The sequence below is a fragment of the Mesoplodon bidens genome (assembly GCF_964165515.1).
Source record: "Mesoplodon bidens genome assembly, chromosome: X".
In the NCBI taxonomy this organism is placed as follows: domain Eukaryota; kingdom Metazoa; phylum Chordata; class Mammalia; order Artiodactyla; family Ziphiidae; genus Mesoplodon; species Mesoplodon bidens.
This window is the reverse complement of record NC_138163.1, coordinates 42996141-43020730: the sequence shown is the minus strand read 5'-3', so window position 1 is coordinate 43020730 and position 24590 is coordinate 42996141. Positions and strand designations below refer to the sequence as shown.

Genomic DNA, 24590 nt, shown 5'->3' with positions numbered 1-24590 from the left:
GAAACCTAGGGAAAGAGGAGTTGAAGACACGAGTGTAACCCTTTCATACTGGAGGCTGCAGGAGGCCATTCAAAGTATCAGAGTGAGAAATCTACTTACTCTAAGAATCAACTTCCCTGACTGGCAATGCCTTCTTCTATTGTCCTCCCTATCCCCTTCACCCCTCTCAAGCCACTCAAGGTAAGAAGCTCAGGTAGGGTCCATGTCTTTCTTGGCTCTGTGTCTCTCCCTTCCCAAAATACAGAGCATATAGTAGGGTACAGAGCCTACAGCAGAATCAAAGTAATGCCATCATTTGACAGTCTACCCCCCAGCACATTCTACTCTGCTGTCTATTAAGGAAGCCCATCATCTATTTTAAGTCAAACCCTGTGTTAGCTACTTCAGTATACTTTTTCTCATTTCACCGTAACAACAGCACTGATATGGGTATTATTAGTATCCCCCATTTTACAGAGAAGGAAACTGAGACATAGTTATCAAGTGACTTTACCCCATACAACTACAAAGATGGCAGAGCCTGGATACCAACCGAGATCTTTGACTCCAAACTATGATCTTTCAGTATACCATGCTGCCTATCAAGGAAAAGGGAACAAAGGCCTATACACTGGACACTCAGTACTTTTCTCCTATTTCATTCATATATCCTATTAATATCTAAGGTGTGTGAGGATGCTTCCACACTGCCAGAACCTCCAGGGTATTAAAGAAAAGTCTAAGGAGAAAGGCTGTACTTCTAGCATTGGCATTCCCAAATCTTGGTATTCACAAGCTTGGCATTCCCATCACATCATAAAAGATTTCTTTTTAATTCTACTACAAGTTTTACTGCTGCTCCTAGCACCTCTATATTGAAAGGGAACAACTGTTAATAGAGTTGTCATTGTCATGTATGTTTGGGCAGCTGACTAGAAATGGGTCAGGAATGGCACAGGTTATCTCATTTTTTCAGTACTAACCAGAAAGGTGCTAATATACAGGCATGCAATTGGAGAATATGGGCAGCAAATGTGGGCAGCAAATTCCTTCAGAGGAATAAGAGACACAGGGAGTTGGAAGGATGTGACAGTGATTCAAAAAAGGAACTAGGAGGGCTTTACTCAAGCAGGATTCTTCAATTCCTTCACCTCTACAGATTCACAGAACAACACAGTGTCCAGTGCACTAAAGAGAGGGGAGCTAGAGCCCTTAGGCAAATATATGGTGTAGGAGAGAAGGGTAAATAAAAGAGAAGAATGCAGTGGAGAGGGAAACAGTAACCAAAGGGGAAAAAAAAAACCTGAGTAAATGAAGGAAGAGAAAAGTAATGATCCTGTGGTAAACACAATTGAAGCCCATCAACTTGGGACAGAGGCAGCCAAACACAAAATTGCCCATTTGGGAACTAGGTCCTTAGAGGTGGTGATTGGTGCAGAAAACTGCCAAACGACTACATGCAAATGACATCTGCAGTTTTTCACTCTGGTATTTTACATTAATCAAAGTAGCAACTCATTTTATTAGAAAAATATTATCCTCATACCAAAATCCAACCAACACATCACAAGAAAGAAATCTACAGACTAATATTCCTAATAAATATAGATGCAAAAATTTTCAACAAAATATGGCAAACTGAATCCAGCAACATATAAAATGGATTATACACCATGACCAACTGTGATTTATCCAAAAAATTCAAGGTTGGTTTAACATATGAAAATCAATAAAATACATATGATCATCTCAGTAGGTGTAGAAAAAGCATTTGACAAAATCCAGCACCTTTTCATGATGAATACACTTACACTAGGAATAGATAGAAAGGAACTTTCTCAAACCTAATAAAAGCCATCTATGTAAATAGCCTAGCCAACTTCTTACTTAGTGGTGAAGAACTGGATGCTTTACCCCTAAGATCAGGGATAAGACAAGGATGTTGAATAGAACTCTGACAAGTTCTATTCAACATTGTCCTAGAGGTTCTAGCCGGGGCAATTACACAAGGAAAAGATTGGAAAGGAAGACGTAAAACTATCTCTCTTCTCAGATCATGTGATCCTGTATATAATAAATCCTAAGTAATCTACCAGAAGTTTATTAGAATTAGTAAAGGAGTTCAGCAAGTTTGCAGGATATAAGGTCAATACAGAAAAATTATTTGTATTTCTATATGCTAACAATGAGCGATCCAAAAATAAAATTAAGAAAGCAATTCCATTTACAATATAATCAAAACAATAAAATACTTAGGGATATATGTCACCCAACAAATCGCAAGGCTTATATAATGAAAACTACAAAATATCATCAAACGAGGTTAAAGATAACCTAACTCACTGGAACATCATCTTGTGTTCATGGGCTGGAAAACTTAATATTGCTAAAGAGGCAATACACTCCAAACTGATCCAACCTCTATCAAAATCCCAACTGATTTTTTTGCAGAAATTGACAAGCTGAACCTAAAATCCACATGTAAATGCAAGGGACCCAGAGTAGCCAAAACAGTCTTCATGACTTTAGATTTGACAATACTGTATTCCTAGATCTGATACCAAAAGCACAAGCAACAAGAGAAAAATTAGATAAAAGTGGATTTCATCAAAATTAAATAATTTTGCATTTCAAAGGATGTCATCAAGAAAGTGAAAATACAACCCACAGAATGAGAAAAAGTACTTGCAAATCATATAACTGAAAGGGGTCTAGTGTCCAGAATACATTAAGAACTCTTACAACTCAACAAAAAGGGCAAATAATCCAGTTAAAAATCAGCAAAAGATATGAATAGATATTTCTTCAAAGAATATATAGAAATGGCCAATAAGTAAATGAAAAGATGCTCAACAAAATCGATCATCAGGGAAAGATAAATTAAAATCACAGTGAGATATCATTTCACACACATTGGGATGGCTATAATTTAATAAATGTAAAATAAGTATTGGTGAAGATATTGGAAAATTGGAACCCTTATACATTGCTGATGGAAATGTAAAATGATGCAGTTTCCAAAGTGATGTTTTCACTTTGGAAAACAGCCTGAAGCGTCCTCAGAAGTCTTAAATATAGAGTCACCATTTGTCCCAGCAATTCCACACCTACCTAGATACATACCCAAGAGAAATAAAAATATATTTTCATACAAAAATGTATACACAAACGTTTATAGCAGTATTATTCATAATATCCCCAAAGTAGAAAAACCCAAGTATCCATCAACTGATGAGTGGATAAAATATGTTATATCTATACAATGGAAAATTATTCAGCCATGAAAGGCAGAAGTACTGATACAAGCTACAACATGGATGAACTTTGAAAACATCATGCTAAGTAAAAGGAGGCAGACACAAAAAGCCACATATTATAATATGATTGCATTTATCTGAAATGTCCAGAACAGGCAAATCTAAATTGATGGTGGTTTCTGGGGGCTGGGTACAGGGAGGAATGGGGAGTGGCTGCTAATGGGTAAGGGGTTTCATTTTGGGGTGATGAAAATATTCTGGAATTGGATAGTGGTGATGATTGCAAAACCTTGTGAATATACTAAAACCCACTAATTGTACACTTTAAAATGGCAAATTTTATGGCATGTGAATTATATATCAATAAAGCTGTTATTTTAGAAAAGTAGAATTATAGGACTAACAACCCAGCACCTGCCCCCCAGTATTTATTCATTCCTTCATCTATGGCAGAATTATTATATTTACCAGTCAGCCCTGCCCTGAACCAGGAACACTGAACATGCCGGGGTCTACATTTGTCATGTCTTCTATATAGCCCTTCCGTTATGTTATGTTTGCACAGTAAACAGCTCCTTCCTCCAAAAATGAGTCAGGTGAGACTCAAAAAACAATCTAAGGCCACAGAGAAAAAAGGGAAGTATTGGAGCATAAGCTATGGGGAATGGGTGGCCTCATTGTTTCAAAATCCTCTCCTACAACTGAGAATACTCAAGGAGACCTGGACATTTCTCCTCCTATTCTCTTCCACCATGGTAGGTTGGACAAATATTTTGAAATCTTCCAGGGAGAGTCCAATCTATTCCCAATTCACAATAATGAACTTAAGCCATTCTCAGTGAAGTTGGTCACCATAGAAGAGCCCAGAGCTACTTCTGTCACCCATTTTAATATTTAACACCTCTTGTCATTAACATGCCAGTAACAATGTAAAAATGCCAGTAACAGTTCCCAGTGTTTAACCCAGGTTCCTAATGCATGATGTAAAACAAATTACCTCTTGTTATAACCTCAGTGGGGAGCAAGAAGAGATACTATTGATTTGTATTTGGAAAATAGTGCCTAGAAGGATATACAACGGGGACTAGGATTTATTCAGAGGATGACGGATTAGCAGTCTCCAAGCATTTGGAATCCCTCTATAGATAGGGTTGTCCCAAATCGGTCGCAGGACTCTGGGTAAAATTCCATAAAGGGTGTGGAGAGACATGGTTAAAGAAGTAGAATTTATGTTCAACCCTTGTAAATTAGCAAGGCCACATAAGTCTGACCAAGCCACCACTTCCCACAAGCTCACATAGTGAGAGACTCAGGCAAGCACCACGAGCAAGCACAGGCCCCTCCAAGAGCGCTTTGAAAAACAGATTCCCACTGAGCCATCACCGCCATCCTGCACAGGCCACCTTACCTAACTGAAATTGATTGGAGACATTCCCACATGTTTGCATTATCTCCGGGCTATTCCATCCTAAGGGGTATAATGCACAGCCTGAGCTTATCAGCAGTCCTGGAAAAAAAAAAAAAGCATACACACAGGTAGAAAAAATATAACTGGTCTTCTATCACCCCAACATTCCCTCTGGATTAGCTCAGCTCTAATTCTCCCTCCTCCACTCAGAGCTTACCATTCCCCTTTTACCCTAAATGTCTATGACACTACCAACTCAACAAGATTTCTTTGCTGTGCCATAGGCGGTGAGTTGCAGTAGACAGTAGAGGGGACAACTCACAAAGAAAGGACAGTATTGGGGATTGAGACAGGCCAGTATGCTTTTCACAGCCAAAATGTTTTTTGCCAATGACTTACAAAGCTGAATTGGCCTCTCCAACCAGACTCCTCTTCTATCTTGGTCTGATTTACAAAGAATAAAAAGGTAGGAGCTGCTACTCTTTCCTACAATTCATCGTTTTCTAAGAGTCAAGTCAGTCCTTACTAGTCGAAGGTAGGTCATGATTTCTATAGCTTGAATTCAGCTGCCAGACTGGGATCTACAGAAAGCATCCACGTTATCTAGGCTTCTCCCGGTGAGCAGGGCACCAGACTCCCTCTTCCAGAAACACTTCCTTCTTCTGAGAAACCATCCCAGCGTCATGCTAAGCATTCCTGCTTTCTTTGGCTTCCAAAACCTTCCACTGTGCCCCTTGCCTTCACCTCCATTTTGTTTAGGTCATTTGGTCACTACAGGGAAAATCTGTGTGATCTTAGTGATAACCTTACTCTTCTGACCAGAGATACAAATCGGGGTCTGCTTGCTGACACTGTCTTTTAAGGACAACTGCCTCATCCACAGCTCTTGTTTACTGCCTAGGTTTACATTTCATAACCTATGACCACCTCTCCCTTGCCTTTGCAACCATAGATTGAACTAAGCATTGGCATCCGCCACAAAAGCAATCAAATTCATTGGCTGGCCAGTAATGGATGACACCATATCGTGCTCTGAAGAGAAGAGCCGGGCCAGATTTTTGTTTCTGGAAATTTTAATCAAGAAACACAGATACTGGACTTCCCTGGTGGCGCAGTGGTTAAGACTCCATACTCCCAATGCAGGGGGCTCAGGTTCGATCCCTGATCAGGGAACTATATCCCACATGCATGCCGCAACTAAGAATCAGCATGCCACAACTAAGGAGCCTGCCTGCTGCAACTAAGGAGTCAGCCTGCTGCAACTAAGACCCAGTGCAACCAAATAAATAATAAATATTTTTTAAAAAGAAAAGAAACATAGAGAAGCTGAGCTAGTTAGCAGATGGAGCAGAAGTTAGGAAAAAACACCAGGAAGTAAAATCAAGTGTGTGTCAAGCTAAAGCCAAGTTCAGTCCAAAGTTATGAATAGACATCAATTCTGGGTAAGCTGAGGAAACTGATTGGTAAAAGAAGAGAATACAGTGGTAGGAAGCAGATATATCATGAGGGAAACCTCCATACTGCTCCTGAAAGAGCTAGAGAATCTAGTCCTTCCCAATGGCTTTCCAGTTCCATTTTTCTTATGTTATAATAAGTCCCCTTTTCATTGGAGAACTCAAGCAAGTCTCTGCTGCTTACAGCCAAGAGAGCCTAACTACAAGAACGCTAGCTATACTTGAGTACTACACCAAAGTTCATAGGAAGGTCACCTACCCTGAGTGTGGATGCAGAACCTAACACATAACACAGAGCCTCCACAAAGCAGGTATTTGATTAATGATGACTGGGTGGCATATTTAGAGGTTCCAGAAAGGTTCCAGACAGTGAAAAACAAGCTGCTCCAGGGACTGCCAGCCTCACCTTCGTTTCCCTTTCCTCACCGAGGAAGACTCCATATACACTCTGAGAAGCTAATAAGCCCACTTTGCCTTCAGTTGCAGCCTTTTGGAGGAGCTCAAAGTACTCGCTAAGCTTGTCAGCAACATGACAACCAGCTGTTCTCAATAGTCAGTGAGGCCAGAGGAAAAGACAAGGTCCTAAAGAAAAATCAAGAAAAGTTTAAATAGGAAAACAGAGAGAACTTTCTGATGGTGAGAGAGGGTTTAGAAACTAAAAGAATGACCAATTAAGGTTCGAAATTCCCTTCAGTGGAATGCTTAAAATTAGAAGACACTCTTATCTGTCTGCTAGTCTTAAAGGAAATGAAACTGGTCCCTCAAAAGACTTTTCTAGGCTCTGGAATTTATCCAGTGGCAATGGAACAACACTCCTATTTTTTCTCACCACAGATAAACTGAAATCATAGGATATGAGGATGTATGAGCCAGAGTATGTAAGCCCAGAGTATGTACAATGGGTTAAGGACAAAATTGGAAACAAAACCTCAGCCTTTTCCTGCTTTCAGTGTGTACCCTTTGAGAGAAGAGTTAATAAAAAGTGAGCTTTCCCACACAGACTAGGAAGAAAAGAACACAAGTTTATAAAAGAACAGCAGTTCTGTATTCCAACCTCCACATTCAGATCCCTGGGACTGGCATGAGCTCTGACTTCTCAAGCAGGAGCTTGTGCTGGCTAAGTGCCTTTCCTGACACAGCAGGAGGAACCTTTCACCTTTTTCAGCCCCCCCACGAAGACAGGGCTTGATTTAAAAGCTGCCTGCTTGGAGTTGTTATCTTGTAATTTTTCACAGGCACCAGGCCAGAGACCAGGAATCTCTGCCCAGGTATGTGTTTTGCCCCAGCGCATGTGGCTCCATGCTCTGCCCAGCCTGCCCTACCACACCTCCCATCCCCTATCCTCCCTCCTGCCTTTTAGACAGGTGAGCACAGTAGGTTGTAAACATACTTCATGGAGACATTGGACCGGTAACTGACAGAAGATTCATTACATTTGATCATAGACGGAGAAAGATGTCCTAGAAGACGTGTTATTTTAAAATGAAGTCATAGGATAATTTATACTCAATTATATTTGTCCCCAACAGTTCTAATGAATTTGGGATATGAAGATGTGTTTCAAATAGCAACATAGAAGTCATTTTCCAGTGACAGGCTCTGCCACCTTCTGGAAGACCGGGGGCTTATTTAAAATGTAGATTCTTGAACTTCACCCACAGATATTTGATTCAGTAATTGTAGCCCAGGAATATGCCTTTCAAAAGCACCCTAGTGATGCTGACGCATCAGGTTCTGGTACCAACACTTAAGAAAAACACCACTAAACATATTAAAAGCAGGAGCTCCGGTGGCAGAGAAAATTAGTTTAAATCCCAGCCCTGCCATATATGAGTTGTAGCCCTGGCTCCTATTTTTCTACATGCCATTCGTAACTACAGGTTTTACTGCCCCTCCAGACACACATGTCCCTTGGAGAAGTCTGTCCCAACTGCACCTGGCTCTAGAAAGGGAAAGCCCTTTAGAGTGTGTTACCACCCTTACTCCCCCACTGAACATGTTCAGGTGACCAGTGGGCTGCCATCTTCCATCCCTTCCTCAACTGCTCCTTCCACAAGAATCCCCTATCACAAAACATACCAAGTGTCCTCCCGAAACACGGTTGCTATAGTTTTCATTCATTGCTCTGACCAAACAGAGGCCTAGAGTTAGACACTTTGCTCGTCTTCAGCCCTTGTGGCAACCTCAATGCCAATACAAACCTTTGGGAGCACAATCTCGGACAGACCTCAGAACCCTCCCTGCTGCTACATCCCAGCTGCCCTCAATCCTCCCCTGCTGCCAGAATTACTACTTCCCCATATCGCAACAGCTGTATAATCCCCTCCCAGCTGCACATTCTCAATTAGGTAGATGCCTAGTTTTTGTCTCCGGGCGGGGAAAGCCTCCTCAGCTGAGTGTTATCAACCCCCTTTGTCCACCATAACCTCCCATTCACAAGTGCAACTGTTGGGTGGGCAGCCATCTTGTTACACTTCACACCCCACTCCCAAATATCTGTCCAAGTATGGCTATTTGGTAGTTTGAATTTACTACCCTGAGCAGAAGTCTAGTATGGGTTAATTTGTTATTAATTTGTTCAATTTATTGCTCTTGTAGCAACTTCAACTCAAACATAGTGGAAAATTTATGTCTGCTGTCCAGCTATAGCTCAGCTTTCCCTTCCCAGGGAACACTCCCACTCAACTCTCCTATTCATTTCACTGAATATTCTCTCTCAGAGTTATAAGACAGTTCACCTCTGCCAGAGATTTCTAAAGTACGTCAGGAGAGGCTTCACAGAGAGGCTGCATTTGACCTGGCCTTTGACAGAGAGATATTTACAGGCAGAGATGGAAGAAAACAGAATTTCAGAAAAAAGCAACACTATGAACAGAACTGAGCAGAGGTTTTCAAATGTTAGTGTGTACTGGAATCATGTTGGAAAATGATAAATAACAAATCCGAGACAGTAGTTAACTTTGCTGTGAGAACAAGGGAATACTATCAGGGTATGAAGGAGATTTCAACAACATTGGTAATATTGTATTTCTTAAGCTGTATGGTGCACATATCTGAAATATTTCATACTATACTTTCAAAAATAAATCAGCATGAGAGTCCGTGTAAAATGCAGAGTGCCAGGCATCAGTTCTGATTGGGTAGGCTTAGAAAGGCACTAAGGTATCTGCATTTAACAAGCACCCCAGGAAATTTCTTATACAAGTGCTTCATGGACCACTCTGAAAAACACTGTGATAGAATTTCTTCTCCAAACGGAAAAAGAAAAAATCAATGACATCAGTGCATAAAGCCCAGGGCTGAGAGTCAGAAACCCTGGACCACAGTCTCTGCTCTGCTTCAAATTTGCTACATGTTTTTGTTAGTAGGTTAACTTCTTTAAATACCATTTCCCAAACAGAAAGCCACTTTTATAATCCTTGTTCAGCATGGTAAGAATAAGTTAAATTATGCCTGATGAAACTTTGGAAGACTTTCCAGGAAATGCTTGGTTTCCAGAGAAGATAATGGTTTTTAGAAAACAGCACTCTTTCCTTGAATCAAGTTCTCAGTGATCCGTCTCCAGTGGCAACTTTCATTCAGCTTGAAGCATGTAGCATTAGGACCTTCCATAGAGAAAAACATTAGTGCCTGTCTGGGTGTGTTGAATTCTATCTGCTTAACCAAAAAAAAAAAAAAATCCAGAGTGGTAGTTCTCACTTGGGTTGGGGAAAGGGAACACATCAGAGTCACTGGAGAGATTTTCCAAAACATGCAGCCTTCCACCTGTTGCTGTGTGTATCAGTATGGGAAAGAGGACTGGAGAGTTGGGTCCACATTTTTTAAGCACTCCATGTGATTCTGATACATTCCCTGATCTAGAAAGATTCTTGGCCTCCCTCAAGGAACCTGATCCAAGATCTTACACTTTTTCTTGCCAAGAGTTCCTTATATTTACTTCTCACGTATTTCTTCTTTGGTTAGCTCTCACTGAAGGTAGAGGATAATTCACAAGCATCTTGCATATGTATACACAGGGGAATGTAAATAATGACCTTGTTCTCAGGGACTGGGGGCCAGCTGGTTAGAAACCTCAGCATCCCCAGGGTTGAAATAATCTCCTGGCCAGATGTTTCCTTCACCGGTTAGAGGAGGGCATGAAGGTCCCAGTGGAAGGCTCTCTGGACCCTACACTTGTCCAGCTGGATCAGCTGCAGGTGGAGCAAATGGGACCCAAGGGTCCCATCAGGTCACCTTGCTAAGTATGACTCAGGCCAGCAGCTCTTTATTTCTTCCTGTCTCTCCCACTTCCCACCGCTCATCTCTGTGGGCAGCCGCCAAACGGGGGAACAAAAGTCAGGCAGGGGGAGGGAGCAGTTCTTAATGGATCCTCCATCTCTTCAGTGGTTTGGGGTCTGGCAGAGATAAACCAGACCTGAAAAAAATGGCTCCTCCCCCTGATGTATTTTGGTTAATGCACTAGCTGCCAAAAAGCAGCCAGGCCTGGAGCAACAAAATCAATTTCCCTCCGCTGAACAACAAGCTTAAACTTAACCCTCACAGCTCTTTCTCTTATGTCTTTTATCCATGGAGCTCAAAATGCTGTTCAGGCTTGGCTTTCTGCCATAAGCAAAGCCCATCTCTGAGGAGTGAGACACCAAGATCTCTGAAGAACTTTGAATAATGATTGTATGCCAAGGGGTGCCTAGAAAATATGATACATTCAAGCAGCCTTCACCATTCCTTCACATCTGATGCAACTTTGACAGGCACCAGTTTCTAAAAAGGAAATGAGAATGACACTTAGTTGGCTGGTATTATGGATGAGGAAGCTGTAGAAATTTAGCAATCTGTCCAATATCCCCAGGGATAACCCTTGTAGCACACCTTGGATCTTGATTCTTTCCATGAGTACTGTCAAGTGGAATTTTATTCTTGAACTTTAAAGACCCCCATCTAAGTGTAAACACTGTGACTATGTTCCTATGAGCAATGGTCGATGGGGAATATAAAATAGCAGAATCATATGAGATTAACATGATACTGATGTTTCTATTGCCCCTGTATTATATCTGCTGCTCAATTAAAGCTCCCCCCACTCAGTCCATGAGTGTCTAAATCTCCATTACCTACCCACATCTCCCTTCAACAATTTCCTTTGAGTTTCTGGACCTAGAAGGTGAGATCAACCAAAATGTGTTATATGGAGAACCATAAACGTTTTGTGAAAGTCTCACTCAAGCCTAAGATAGGAGGCAAGGTGGGTGTAGGAGCCAGTGTTAATGCTTGGAGTCAGATGGAGGCTGTTGCTACTGACGTTCTAATTCCTAACAGTTAGTCCCTCCTCACCCTCTGCTGGAAATTCTTAGAAAAGCAAGTGAAGCTAAGTTATCACTCTCAAGTCAGAAGAGAAGAGAACTCAGGGTGCTAATACCTTTGAATGGAAGCCTGGAAAAAAAGCAAAGGATGTGAATGAACCCAGCTTTCACATGACCAACTTATCCCAAAATACACTAACATTGCCTTAACTATACGTTCATTCTTTCTACCATTACTGAATACCTGCTCTGTGCCAGGAACTGAACTGGGCTCTGGGGCTATAAATATGAGTTGTAAGGAGCACCCCTTTCACTTGCGAGCTAAGTGTCACTTCCTGAAAGAATGTGCCCATAGAAGTACCGAGCTAGCCATAGTAAGCCCAAAGAATGCAGGTGAAAGGTGAGCCTACTTAAGGTTCATTTGTAATATCTGTGGAGCCCCCAAAGGGGGGTAAAGTCATAGGCTTAAACCAGCCTTAATAACTGGTTCTGTACCATGGTTTTGAAGCGGAAGAGAGAAATTAACCCAACGACTTTCCAATGTAGCCAGAAAATCATTAGTAGCTAAAGAGTGGGAAAATTCAGAGATAAGGGAGGTTAGAATGTGAATTCAAATAGGAGAAAAACCATATGATCATCTCAATAGATGCAGAGAAAGCTTTCGACAAAATTCAACACCCATTTATGATAAAAACCCTGTAGAAAGTAGGCATAGAGGGAACTTTCCTCAACATAATAAAGGCCATATATGACAAACCCACAGCCAACATCGTCCTCAGTGCTGAAAAACTCAAACCATTTCCACCAAGATCAGGAACAAGACAAGTTTGCCCACTCTCACCACTCTTATTCAACATAGTTTTGGAAGTTTTAGTTGCAACAATCAGAGAACAAAAGGAAATAAAAGGAATCCAAATCGAAAAAGAAGAAGTAAGGCTGTCACTGTTTGCAGATGACATGATACTATACATAGAGAATCCTAAGGATGCTACCAGAAAACTACTAGAGCTAATCAATGAATTTGGTAAAGTAGCAGGATACAAAATTAATGCACAGAAATCTCTGGCATTCCTGTACACTAATGATGAAAAATCTGAAAGTGAAATTAAGAAAACACTCCCATTTACCATTGCAACAAAAAGAATAAAATATCTAGGAATAAACCTACCTAAGGAGACAAAAGATCTGTATGCAGAAAATTATAAGACACTGATGAAAGAAATTAAAGATGATACAAATAGATGGAGAGATATATCATGTTCTTGGATTGGAACAATCAACATTGTGAAAATGACTCTCCTACCCAAAGCAATCTACAGATTCAATGTAACCCCTATCAAACGACCACTGGCATTTTTCACAGAACTAGAACAAAAAATTTCACAATTTGTATTGAAACACAAAAGACCCTGAATAGCCAAAACAATCTTGAGAACAAAAAAGGGAGCTGGAGGAATCAGGCTCCCTGACTTCAGACTATACTACAAAGCTACAGTAATCAAGACAGTATGGTACTGGCACAAAAACAGAAATGTAGAGCAATGGAACAGGATAGAAAGCCCAGAGATAAACCCACGCACATATGGTCACCTTATCTTTGATAAAGGAGGCAGGAATGTACAGTGGAGTAAGGACAGCCTCTTCAATAAGTGGTGCTGGGAAAACTGGACAGGTACATGTAAAAGTATGAGATTAGAACACTCCCTAACACCATCCACAAAAATAAGCTCAAAATGGATTAAAGACCTCAATGTAAGGCCACAAACTATCAAACTCTTAGAGGAAAACATAGGCAGAACAATCTATGACATAAATCACAGCACGATCCTTTTTGACCCACCTCCTAGAGAAATGGAAATAAAACCAAAAAAAAAACAAATGGGACCTAATGAAACTTCAAAGCTTTTGCACAGCAAAGGAAACCATAAACAAGACCAAAAGGCAAGCCTCAGAATGGGAGAATATATTTGCAAATGAAGCAACTGACAAAGGATTAATCTCCAAAATATACAAGCAGCTCATGCAGCTCAATAACAAAAAACCAAACAACCCAATCCAAAAATGGGCAGAAAACCTAAATAGACATTTCTCCAAAGAAGGTATACAGATTGCCAACAAACACATGAAAGAATGCTCAACATCTTTAATCATTAGAGAAATGCAAATCAAAACTACAGTGAGATATCATCTCACACCAGTCAGAATGGCCATCATCAAAAAATCTAGAAACAATAAATGCTGGAGAGGGTGTGGAGAAAAGGGAACACTCTTGAACTGCTGGTGGGAATGTGAATTGGTACAGCCACTATGGAGAACAGTATGGAGGTTCCTTAAAAAACTAAAAATAAAACTACCATATGTCCCAGCAATCCGACTACTGGGCATATACCCTGAGAAAACCATAATTCAAAAAGAGTCATGTACCAAAATGTTCATTGCAGCTCTATTTACAATAGCCCAGAGATGGAAACAACCTAAGTGTCCATCATCAGATGAATGGATAAAGAAGATGTGGCACATATATACAATGGAATATTACTCAGCCATAAAAAGAAATGAAATAAAGCTATTTGTAATGAGGTGGATAGACCTAGTGTCTGTGATACAGAGTGAAGTAAGTCAGAAAGAGAAAGACAAATACCGTATGCTAACACATATATATGGAATTTAAGAAAAAAATGTCATGAAGAACCTAGGGGTAAGACAGGAATAAAGACACAGACCTACTAGAGAATGGACTTGTGGATATGGGGAGGTGGAAGGGTAAGCTGTGACAAAGCGAGAGAGAGACATGGACATATATACACTACCAAACGTAAAATAGATAGCTAGTGGGAAGCAGCCACATAGCACAGGGAGATCAGCTCAGTGCTTTTATTTTTTTTAAATAAATACAATTTTATTAGTAGCTCTGTGCTTTGTGACCACCTAGAGGGGTGGGATAGGGAGGGTGGGAGGGAGGAAGATGCAAGAGGGAAGAGATATGGGAACATATGTATATGTATAACTGATTCACTTTGTTATAAAGCAGAAACTAACACACCATTGTAAAGCAATTTTACTCCAATAAAGATGTAAAAAACAAAGAAACAAACAAACAAAAACTTTGCACAATGAGTCTAAGGAAAGAGGGAAACAGAAAACATCACCTTAACTGGCACAACAAAGAGAATCTGGTGCTTTTCCTAAGAAGACCAGGAAATTATGATACCTTAGCTCAGTGTTTCTCAACCTTGGCACTACTGACATTTGGGACCAGATACTTCTTTGTGTTGGGGAGTGGGCAGCTGTCTTGTTCTTGTGCATTGTGGGATATTTAACAGCATCCCTCACCTTTATCCACTGATTGTCAGTAGCACCCTCCCCAATTTGTGATAACCAAAAACATCTCAAAGACATTACCAAATGTCCCCTGGTGGGGGATGATGTATGTAAGGAATCAGCCCCTGTTGAGAGGCACTGTCTAAGCTCATCACTAACATCTCACCCCAAGGCCGCATGAATACAGTCATTGGAGAGAAAAAAGAAAATTAGGATCTGGGTTATCTTGCCAATGAACAAATTTAAGGAAAGAAAGGAAGTGAACAAGAGAGAGGTCACTGTCATTTGCTTACAGCCACAGGGCAACTTAGTGAAAGCCAGAAGTGGGATCCAAGTTTCCTGGCTCCAGGCACCCACATTGCGCTGCTAATGGAGATGACAGTGATAATGAATAATGATTCTAAAACTTTAGGAACAGCAGCAACAAACTTCAGCAATAGGTTCTACCAGCACATTTTTCCACTGCCCCAACTAGGTGTAAAATAGATCGCGTATTCACGCACACATTTGCCTGTCTGTCTTAAACTTGCTTTTTCTTCTCCATTCAGATTAAACTGCTCCAATTGCTTTCCCACAGTCTGCCATTTTTGCATTTTGCTCTTTCCTAGCCCATCCACACACTGCCAGCATCCAGGTCTCCTGCACTAAATTTAGAGGGAGGCTGAATGAGGGAAAAGCTAAGTAGGGTGCATCAGGGCCATAGGAAACCTGGATAGTCTGCTAATGGCTACTAGACAGGGCTAGCCTTAGATGTTGTCAAATAAGCAGTCACCTGAAGTCTGCCTGGTACCTAGCATTTCATTATTAGAGATGTATTTTTTGGTGAGGACTGTACATTAAATTCTTATTAGTAATTAACACCTGTGTGTATGTGTTTATCAGATCACTGTCCTCTGAGAATACTATCAGAGAGCAGGGATCTTAGAGGTCAAGTTTATTTTGGAGCAGTAATACTAGAGTATAAGTTGCTGCCCCTGGAAAGCAGACCTGGATAATATTCTTCAATGGGTACTCTGCAGGGAGAAGAAGGTGATGAAAATCAGGGCTAAAAAAACCAGATATCAACTCTGCCTACTAGCCAATGTTGCTGAGAATAAAACCCTGATGTAGATTGCACTTTGGGGAGTCCCAGGCTAGGTGTTTCAAACGAGTTCCCGTTCATAGCCCTAGAGATGGACAAAGGGGAGAAGCTGAGAGTGGATTTCCCCATGAGACAACATCCCCACTACCCACACCCCTGCAAAGCTCCCCAACCTACCCAATCCCAGCAACACCGTCTTACCTCCCACGAACTGTGCGGCTCCCATGCAACGTCCCATCATTCTGGAGATGAGTTCCTCCATGCAGCAGCCTAGGACAGCAGCCATTGCCACCAGGAGCAGCAGAGCACAGCCGGCACCTGTCACCACTGTGCACATCTGCCAGGCCAGGCTTGGGATGGCACTGAAGCTGGCATAGCGCCCACACTCTTCCACCATGATCAGACTCTGCCCCTCTCCCCTCACAGGGTAGTTGCACCTCCGGAATGTGCTGAATGACACTGGCTTCCCCAGCTGGGATCCAAAGAGCCAGTAAGGCAGGAAGTAACTGGTAGAACTGGCCACAGCGGTAACAAGGGACAGGAAGGCCCAGAGGGTCCCCGCCAGGGTCAGGCTGCTCCGCATGGTCCCAGGTTTCTCTGCGGGGATGGGGAGATGAGTTGGGTCACAGCACCAAATGTAGAAAGTTATCATGTAGGCTTCATTGGCCTAGTTTTCATCTGCCTGGCCAGTCCTGGGGCTCAGTCATGTGCTTCTTGGCCCTTACTTCTGGATAAGATTATTGTCTCAAGGACCATTTGGGTCCCTATGGGATTCTGCTCTGCAGCACTTTTCCCATCTTCCCTTCCTTCCGCCTGATTCAGAGTTCTATGGTCTCTAGGCTGCCATGGAAGAAGTGTAGAACTGAATTAGTGACTGTTCTGCCCACTCCAAGGCAGCCTGAGCGGACAGCTTTTAGCTCTTGACATCCAGCATGGAACAAGTGACAGGACGGAAGTCTGAATCAAACCAAGGCTCTCTGGAGAGACCCCAACTTCTGGTGGGATGGCCTTGTTGACCTGAAGGCCTGGAAGGAGGCAGTATCTCAGGAGGGCCAGGAACCAAGTTGTTTTCAGAGAGTTAAGAAAGAAGGAAGATAACTCACAGGGCCTGCCTCTGCTCCAAGGGAGAAGAGGGAAGGAGAGCTCACCATGGAGTTAGAGGATGTGCCCATTTGACCTTGGTAGGATGTCCAGGAGAGCATTAATGTGGGCTTTCACAGTACTACATCAGCTAGGTTAAAATGGGTAAATAAAATAAGGGGTGCCTAGTCTCATACCCTTTGCTTATCACTGAGTGAGCACTGTTCAGTCACTTTTTCCCAAAATCAAAATGGGAGGCACCTTCCCAACCAGTGACAGTTGTCTAACACTAGGCTGTCTACCAAGAAAACCTGTCTGGTCCTTTGCTGAATAAAGTTAAGAAAGCATCTCATCTCTCTGAATTGGATCAGGTACCCCCTGCCTGGCAGCAGGAACATAGATCTATAGCTGTAAGGGCCTTTCAAGGTGCCTTTTGGAACAAGTCATCTCAGATTCAAGACAGTGAGAGTCTTTTTAGATCTAATCTCCTCAGCCCAGCTCACAGATGGTTTTCACAGACCCCTCTGTCAAAAATCAACCACTTCCCTCCCAACTCCGTTAATCTGCCATTGCTTTCTGGCCTGTTTCTCAATGAGGGCAGCCAGAGACCACACTGAAGCTTGCTGACAGCACTGTGAACATCTCCAGCAAGCAGACGGTGGAGTTTGTTTCAGAAACTTCTCCATGATTCATCACCACTGCTTAAAGTTACAGGTGGTGGGAGAGGGGTTCATCGGTGGGGGACTGAATGCACGGGAATTACAGGAACTGGCTATATTGCCAGTTTGGGACATTGTCAGGAGCAAGCAGCAGTTGTACTCAGGGTCTCAAGGACCTTGCCCAGCCACGAGCTCTGTCATAACCATCATCAAACAGTACCTGGCACAGAGCTGGCACTGCAATCCATATTTGTTTAATGAAACCCATTTTATAGAAACATCCAATTTCCAGGCTGGCAGGGATCTTAATGAATCACCTAATTCAACCTTCTTGTTTTACATATGGGGGAGTACAGCCTTGTAAAGGGGGAAATAATTTTCCCCAAGTCACAGAGTAAGTTAGCAAGCAGCCACACTGGAATAAGAAACCCAATCTGCAGATTCCTAGGTCAGTACTTTTGTACTACACAGTGCTAATCACCCCCCTGCCCTAACACTTTACAGATGGAAATATGGAGAGGAAATGATTTACCCAAGGGTAAAGAACTAGTGAAGTACACTGGCCGGACTAGAGCCCAGTTATTTGATTCTTAGTATAATGCTCTTTTTTCACTCCACCACAATTCCCCTCCTGATACATACGTATTGTGTGCTATGTGTTTCGCGCAGGAAGGGAGCAGAGATCATAAATTGCAGGTGCTTACTTTGGAATGTTAGGGCTTCGGGAAGAGAGTGCCCTGAGCTGGGCCCCAGGGAATGAGGCTTTGTGCCTGGGAGTGGAGGGAATGAGAGAAAGATGTGATGAGGGATTGAAAGCCAACAGGAGGAGAAGTGGAACTAGTTTTGAGTAATTGCTGTTAGAAAGCAGGTACGCTTGGACGCAATGAGGTAATGCCTCTGCTTGCTATATTAGAGCATGTAAGATTATGGAAAATGCAAGCAGCCCTCTTTTATGAACTTACTTCTTGGTGAAGAAGCCCAGGCCAGAGGATGAGAGGAAACAAGCTGATAAACAGCTGCTGGCTGTAGCATCGTATTCCCTTCCAAGTCCATTATTTCATGTGCTCTGCCCAACAATCTTCTTAGGTTGGTAAGAAAGGTATGAATAGTACCCCCAGTTTACAAATGAGCAAATTGAGGGTCAGAAAGCTAAGTGACTTGCCCAAGGTTACACAGTGATACAATGGCAGAGCCATAATTTCCCACTTCTCCTTCACCTGCAATTTTCCCCCATATTCTTCCTCATCACCCCAAAACTGTTTCAATGAAAAGCCTCCATGGTTTCCCACCCATGATGCCAAAACTGTTTAAGGATGGCAAAAGAATTAGAGGGGAAGGACAGGGAAGGTAGGGGGAAGGCCACTTTCTCTAAGCAGCATGGAACCGTTAGGACCCGGGTATTCAGTTTCAAGTTTGTAGTCAGAACTAACCCCATATGTCCCCCACAAATGTCATCACCTTGAGATCAGAAGTACCAGTATGACAGCCAGTAGAAGGGCAGAGAGCTTAAGGCAGAGAAAGGGACCATATCAGTGAGTGGTACCTACAACTATACTAAAATAGGAGGAGGGCTTCTGACATAAGGTTATCACCATCCGTGGCAAAGCAGGATGTTTAAAAAACTACAAGACTGCCAACCACTGTTACCATAATTTCATTTTTAAAAAATGGCATTTCGAAGCCAAGAGGTAGGAAGGCAGAATTACAAAATTCCTTTTAAATAAAATAGGTTTAGCTTTAGAAAAAATCATTGGCCTTCAGAATTTAAATACTTTCAACTTCAGGAAAAACTCATTGTCCTTACTTCATTTAGAATGAGGATGTCCAACCATGCTAGTTCACTTGGGACTGAAGGATGTGGGATTGTCAAGGATGAAACTAGGAAAGTCCCAAACTTGGATGGGTTAGTCATTCTCTTTAGGACTAGAAGTGTGGTGAGTCAGCACTATCCGCGGACAGCAAGTTGAGAATCACTGCCACAGATAATTTTCTCATGTTCTCTCTCCAGGACCTAAACGATATGAAGTCAAAAGTGACCATGGAATTAAATAATGGAGAGATGAAATCTTTATATTTTGAAGGTAAACCTTTCTGAATCATAAGCTTGACTTCATGTAGTCAAGAAAGAGAGGTCAGGAATCCAGTTGCTCAATATTTTCTGTTCACAAAATAAGCCCCAGCCCAGCTTCTCCTATGGCCAGATAAGGAGGCAATGGGCCACGTGGAGTCTGCATGTACATTGCTACATGTTCACATGTACAGACAGGGAAGTGCATTCAAGCAAATGCTTTGAGTTACTGCACCACCTGCAATGGAGTAATCTCCCTTCATGACAGCCCTCCAAAGCAATCCAAGTTCATTCCCAGGGGCTATCCAAGTCTCTTTACATTCACATTAATAAAAGTCACACACAACACTATACTTCACTCTATCTTTATCCCTCTTGTGTATTTCATGTAGCAATCGCTTTGTTTCCCTGTCCTGGAATGCCTAGCCACAGAGGCACACTGGATTTCAGAAACCAAGAACTCACCCTGGTACTCCTGCTAAGTGGTCCAGTAACCAGGTATTGATAGGATTGCTATTGACCCCCTTTCTTTGGTTACATGGTCCCTCACCCTTAGTTGCTCTATCTCCTAAATGGGTCAGTTGTATGAGATGCAGTGAGTGTGGCTAGAAAGTTATAACGACCAGGGTGGAAGTATGAGGTCTGTTCTAAATTTGTTGTTCTTATTAAAGACTAGTGGTAAAAATACAGTGGTCATTCTAACACAGACTCATGGATAGAGGTCATTTCAACCTGTAAGATGCAGGAAACCCACCTAAGCCATACATGCCAAACAGTTATCTATATTGTTTTCAAGGAACACTAGAGAAGAGAACTCTACAATTTTTCTCAGTAGCTTGATAACTCTCACTGTCAATAAATCATTTGTTATGTCTCATTTTAAACCGTTTTCTGGTGCAACTTAAGGCCAATTCCTTTGGTCCGGGCCTCAGAGGGAATGGAGAACAGCTTGGCCACTGTCCTCCAGACGAGAGCCCTTCATCAACACAGATTAATTCAGATTGCTGGTAGCTTACCTTTAGACTTTTTCTCCCCAAATGAGCACTCCACCTCACCCTGTGGTGTCTCATTGCCAAGACTGTAATCATTTGTTCTCACCTTTTCATTCCCATGTGTACCTACTCATATGTGGGCACTTACTTAGTTAGTATCAGTGAAACTGGAAACATTGCTCTTATATTTTTCTTGGTGGAGAAAAGCAAACCAAATTCTTCCAATACCTTACCTCCTCCCCAGCCCCCACAGAAAAAGACTCAAATCCTTTTGTTCCCACTCAAGCTTGTCATACAACTTCTGGGTTAAGGACAGTGCTATCTTGGCTAACAGGGTCCAGGCAAAGAAGCCAACAAGTTAATGACCAGAATATGAAGTGGTCAGAAAGGGGGTCTCTGACTTGCATCTGCTGAGGAAAACGTGACTGCAACACTACCGGTTTTGGACTGCTTTGTGAAGAGCAGCTTTGTTGGCAAAGGAATATGAACGGACTTTCTCCTCACGCCCCTAGACTGTGCACATAGCCTACCTGCCAACCCTTTTACAGATACATCATGCTCAGTGTTGAGACTTTAGGAAATAAGCAATATGCACAGGCACATGGTTCCAGTGGGTAAATAGAGTCCTACTCCAGAGAAGTGTCTTGCCATTGTATCAAATTGGATATATAAGCAACCTGACCATTCTAGATCTTTCTGCTTCAGACGCAGCCTCAAAAAGAATCTACGACCACTTCCCAAACATTTCTCTCTTTATTTTCTGCCACCTGAGTTCCCCAGAAGTTTCTCCTCCTCTGTACATCTCCACAATGGGGGTGTCTCCAGGTTCTCCTGTGCCTGAAATCATCTCATGATTTATCTACTCCCAGAACTTTGTTTCCCATTTGCATACCGGTGACTTGAAGAAGACCTCACTTTTTATACGCTTTATTGAGGTATAATTGATATATGAAAACGTGTACATATTCAATGTATACATCTCTCTGAGTTTGGACATATGCCTACATCTGTAACACCATCACCACAGTCAAGGTACTAAATATATTCATAAACTTCAAAAAGTTCCTTGTATTGTTTTGTGGGTTTGTGTGTGTGCTAAGCACACTTAACATGAGATCTATCCTCATAATGAATTTTGAAGTGCATATTGTTAACTATAGGTACAAAGTTGTACAGAAGATCTCTAGAAGTTATTCATCTAGTGTAATTGAAATGTAAACAACTCCTTGTTCCCCCTCCCTCCAGCCCCTGGCACCCACCATTCTACTCTATGCTTAAGAAGACCTTGCTTTCAGTCTAAGTCTTGTCTGTCAAATCCTCAGCTTTCTTGCTTGCTGATTGTCTTTCTAAGCCTTCTCCCTCCTTCCATCCTCTTTTAGTCTGGGGTAGAAAGACTAGCAAAACTAGCTGTGTTGGGTTTGTTTATTTATTTATTTGCATTGCTCCATCCTGAGGTGAAGATGTCCACAAGCAGGTAAGGCACGAGGAGGCAGGAAGCCAGGGAGTGAGTGCAGAGACAGGACCAACCAAGTCATCAACAACCTAGAAGGCCAATTCTAAATAATCAAGTTGGCCAGGCAGAGACAGAGAGAGCCCATAAAAAGAACCTCCATGTCAAGTCCTGGGCTATTCCCCTTCTCCCGGGTCTGAGGTTAGAAAGGTGGGAATTGGAATGATTTCCCTAAATTTCATATGAGCTTCTCCCTTCTTTGTAAAAAAAAAAAAAAAATACTGCTCACTGAGCTCTCTGTCTTGTCTTCTGCTTCGGAAAGTGGCATATCAATTAGAGATCTTCACCCCAGTTCTTATTCTGGCTGGAACGATGCCACCACCTTTAGTGATCAATTGATTGGCTAGGAGTCCTATCTCACTACTCCAACCAGCCTGCTCTGGCAAGACACTGTTAAGTCCTATCAACAGTGGACTAACTGGTAAAGCATTTCCTCACACCCTTAGGTTCATAGCCCCAGGCCTGCTATTGTTGCCCAGGAGTCCCTCTACCCATGGCCCCAATAGTGAATAAAATGCCACCATAGTCAACCTCCCCCATTCAGTGAATCTGGCCAGTGTAGGAAGAAGGTGGGCTGAAGGCTTCTCCTCTCACTTCAGCAGACATGAGAGGCAGCCTGGCATATGAGGGTGTTTTTCAAAATGGGGTCCCTAACGCCTCTGCATCAGAATCACCTTCAATGCTTTTCCAAAATGCAGACTGTCACACCCTTTTAGGATTCACTGAATTAAATTTTATGGGATTTTCATTTTTCAAAAATCCTCAATTGATTCTGATGGAAATTAATAATTGAGAAATACTCTTTTAATGGACAAGAGTCCAGATTTTAGAATCCAGATCTGGGATAGGGTCTTAAGGTCTGCCCCTTACAGGTTATATGAACTTGAAAGGATCAATTAAAACCTCTGAGTTTTAGTTTCATCTATAAAATGGAGATGATGGAACATAAAGTTCAAGTGAAGTAACATCTGTGCTATGTATACCTAACACCAGGATAGGTGTTCATTCCCCCACCTATCAGAGAAGACTCCATTCTCCCATAAGTAATAGAGAAGACTCAAAGTCACCCAAGAAGTAGAGTATCATTCCTCTCCCCTTTCTCTGCTAACCAGTATTTCAGTGATTTCTCCTCACCCCTCGACTTCTTTCTGTTTTCTATTTCCCACCACAAAACAGAATCATTTGGCCCAGTGTTCCTTTCAAGAATGGATTTATAGTTAAACTATTTCAGGTTTTTCTGGAAATCATCATACTTTGGCACACAGTAGGAACTCAAATATTTACTGAGCTAATGCAATCTTTTATTTCCAGCCCAACTCACTTTAACATCTGCATTTCAGTTTAACCCCAGCACCCCATTTCAGTACCATAACCCCAATTTAGGCAAGTCTAAGAGATCAACCCAGCATATCAGCAAACCCAATCCACTTTTATTTCAATAGACAGGTCAGAACAAAATCCTTCCCTCCACTCCCAGAGACATGGACTTCCTCTCCTCAAATTACCATCTCTCCTGGGGAAACCAACTAGCATTTAACCCTTAGGTCTTCACACCATGTCAATATGAAATAGGAATTCAGCCCTGATTCCTCTTAGCCTCTGTGCAAACAACAGACTTGAGGAAGTAAAAATGCACCAGGCTGCCTTTGGGAAGAAAACAGATTCTCTGAGCTGTGAGATGAAAGGACAGGAAGCCTGAGAAAGGAAGGGGAGAAGGGGGGGTTGAGCAAGGGGAGAGCAAACAGTTTCTTATCCAGCTGTTTCAATTGCATTTGGCCCAAGTTGCAAATTTACCTTCTGACCACGAAGGCTGATTGACTTGTTTCCTCTCTTCGGACTCAGATCTGAGAAACAACTTCTTACAGCTTGTCAGAAGGGGATGGGAATCCCAGCTGCTCTTTGCAGTGATGCCTGAAAATCTTGCTTTACCTTTGGGAGAGAGGGGCGGAGTCCAACCTAATGGGAATTAACTCCAAACACGCTGGAGGCTTCAAAGTCAGCCTCAGACATGCAGGTACTTGAAGTAGCTTAGCGGGCACTGAGTCCCCCACCTCCATCCTCACAGCTGCCAAGTTAGCTGTGTGTGAGTGTGTGAGTGTGTGTGTGTGTGTGTGCCCACACTTGAACTGCATATCTATCTCACTTCCTCACCTGTTACCCAAATGCCTGCTGAGGAATAGAGGTTCTCCCTAACTTCCAAAGCCCTAAATAATCTCACCATGTATATTAGGTAGCACCTAATGTGGCTGGAAACAACTCAGAAGACACATGCCTGAAGGGAGTAAGACAGAATAACCTCTTTTTCCCAAACTGATTTCCACTATGTGATAGGGAAGGTGCTCCCACAGAGCAACCTATGGCTCAAAGATATGACAAGATTACATTTCAGAAACTTAAAATCACACATTGAAAAAGCTTAACAATACCTTTTAAAAAAATAACAGTACTACCAAAAGTCAGTGTCTAACTTATCCCAAAGCACCA

The 24590-nt window shown here is 42.1% G+C and overlaps 1 protein-coding gene across 2 annotated transcripts in view; it reads right to left on the bottom strand.

The window, feature by feature from the left end:
* The window catches only part of LHFPL1 (LHFPL tetraspan subfamily member 1), a gene marked incomplete at its 3' end in the record, with an annotated part of 51792 nt that extends 27758 nt beyond the window's left edge, over positions 1-24034 (bottom strand). Inside the window, exons 1-3 of one of the 2 annotated variants that reach the window (XM_081221375.1) lie at positions 23901-24034; positions 15999-16394; positions 4645-4743 (exon numbers count right to left, since the gene is read on the bottom strand). In XM_081221375.1, coding sequence (XP_081077501.1) covers positions 4645-4743; positions 15999-16380 — 481 coding nt within the window. In that variant the 5' untranslated portion in view covers positions 16381-16394; positions 23901-24034. Of the gene's footprint in view, positions 1-4644; positions 4744-15998; positions 16476-23900 lie in introns of those variants that run through there. The other variant, XM_081221374.1, reaches the window with a different exon arrangement.
* Between the last annotated feature and the right edge of the window lie 556 nt (positions 24035-24590).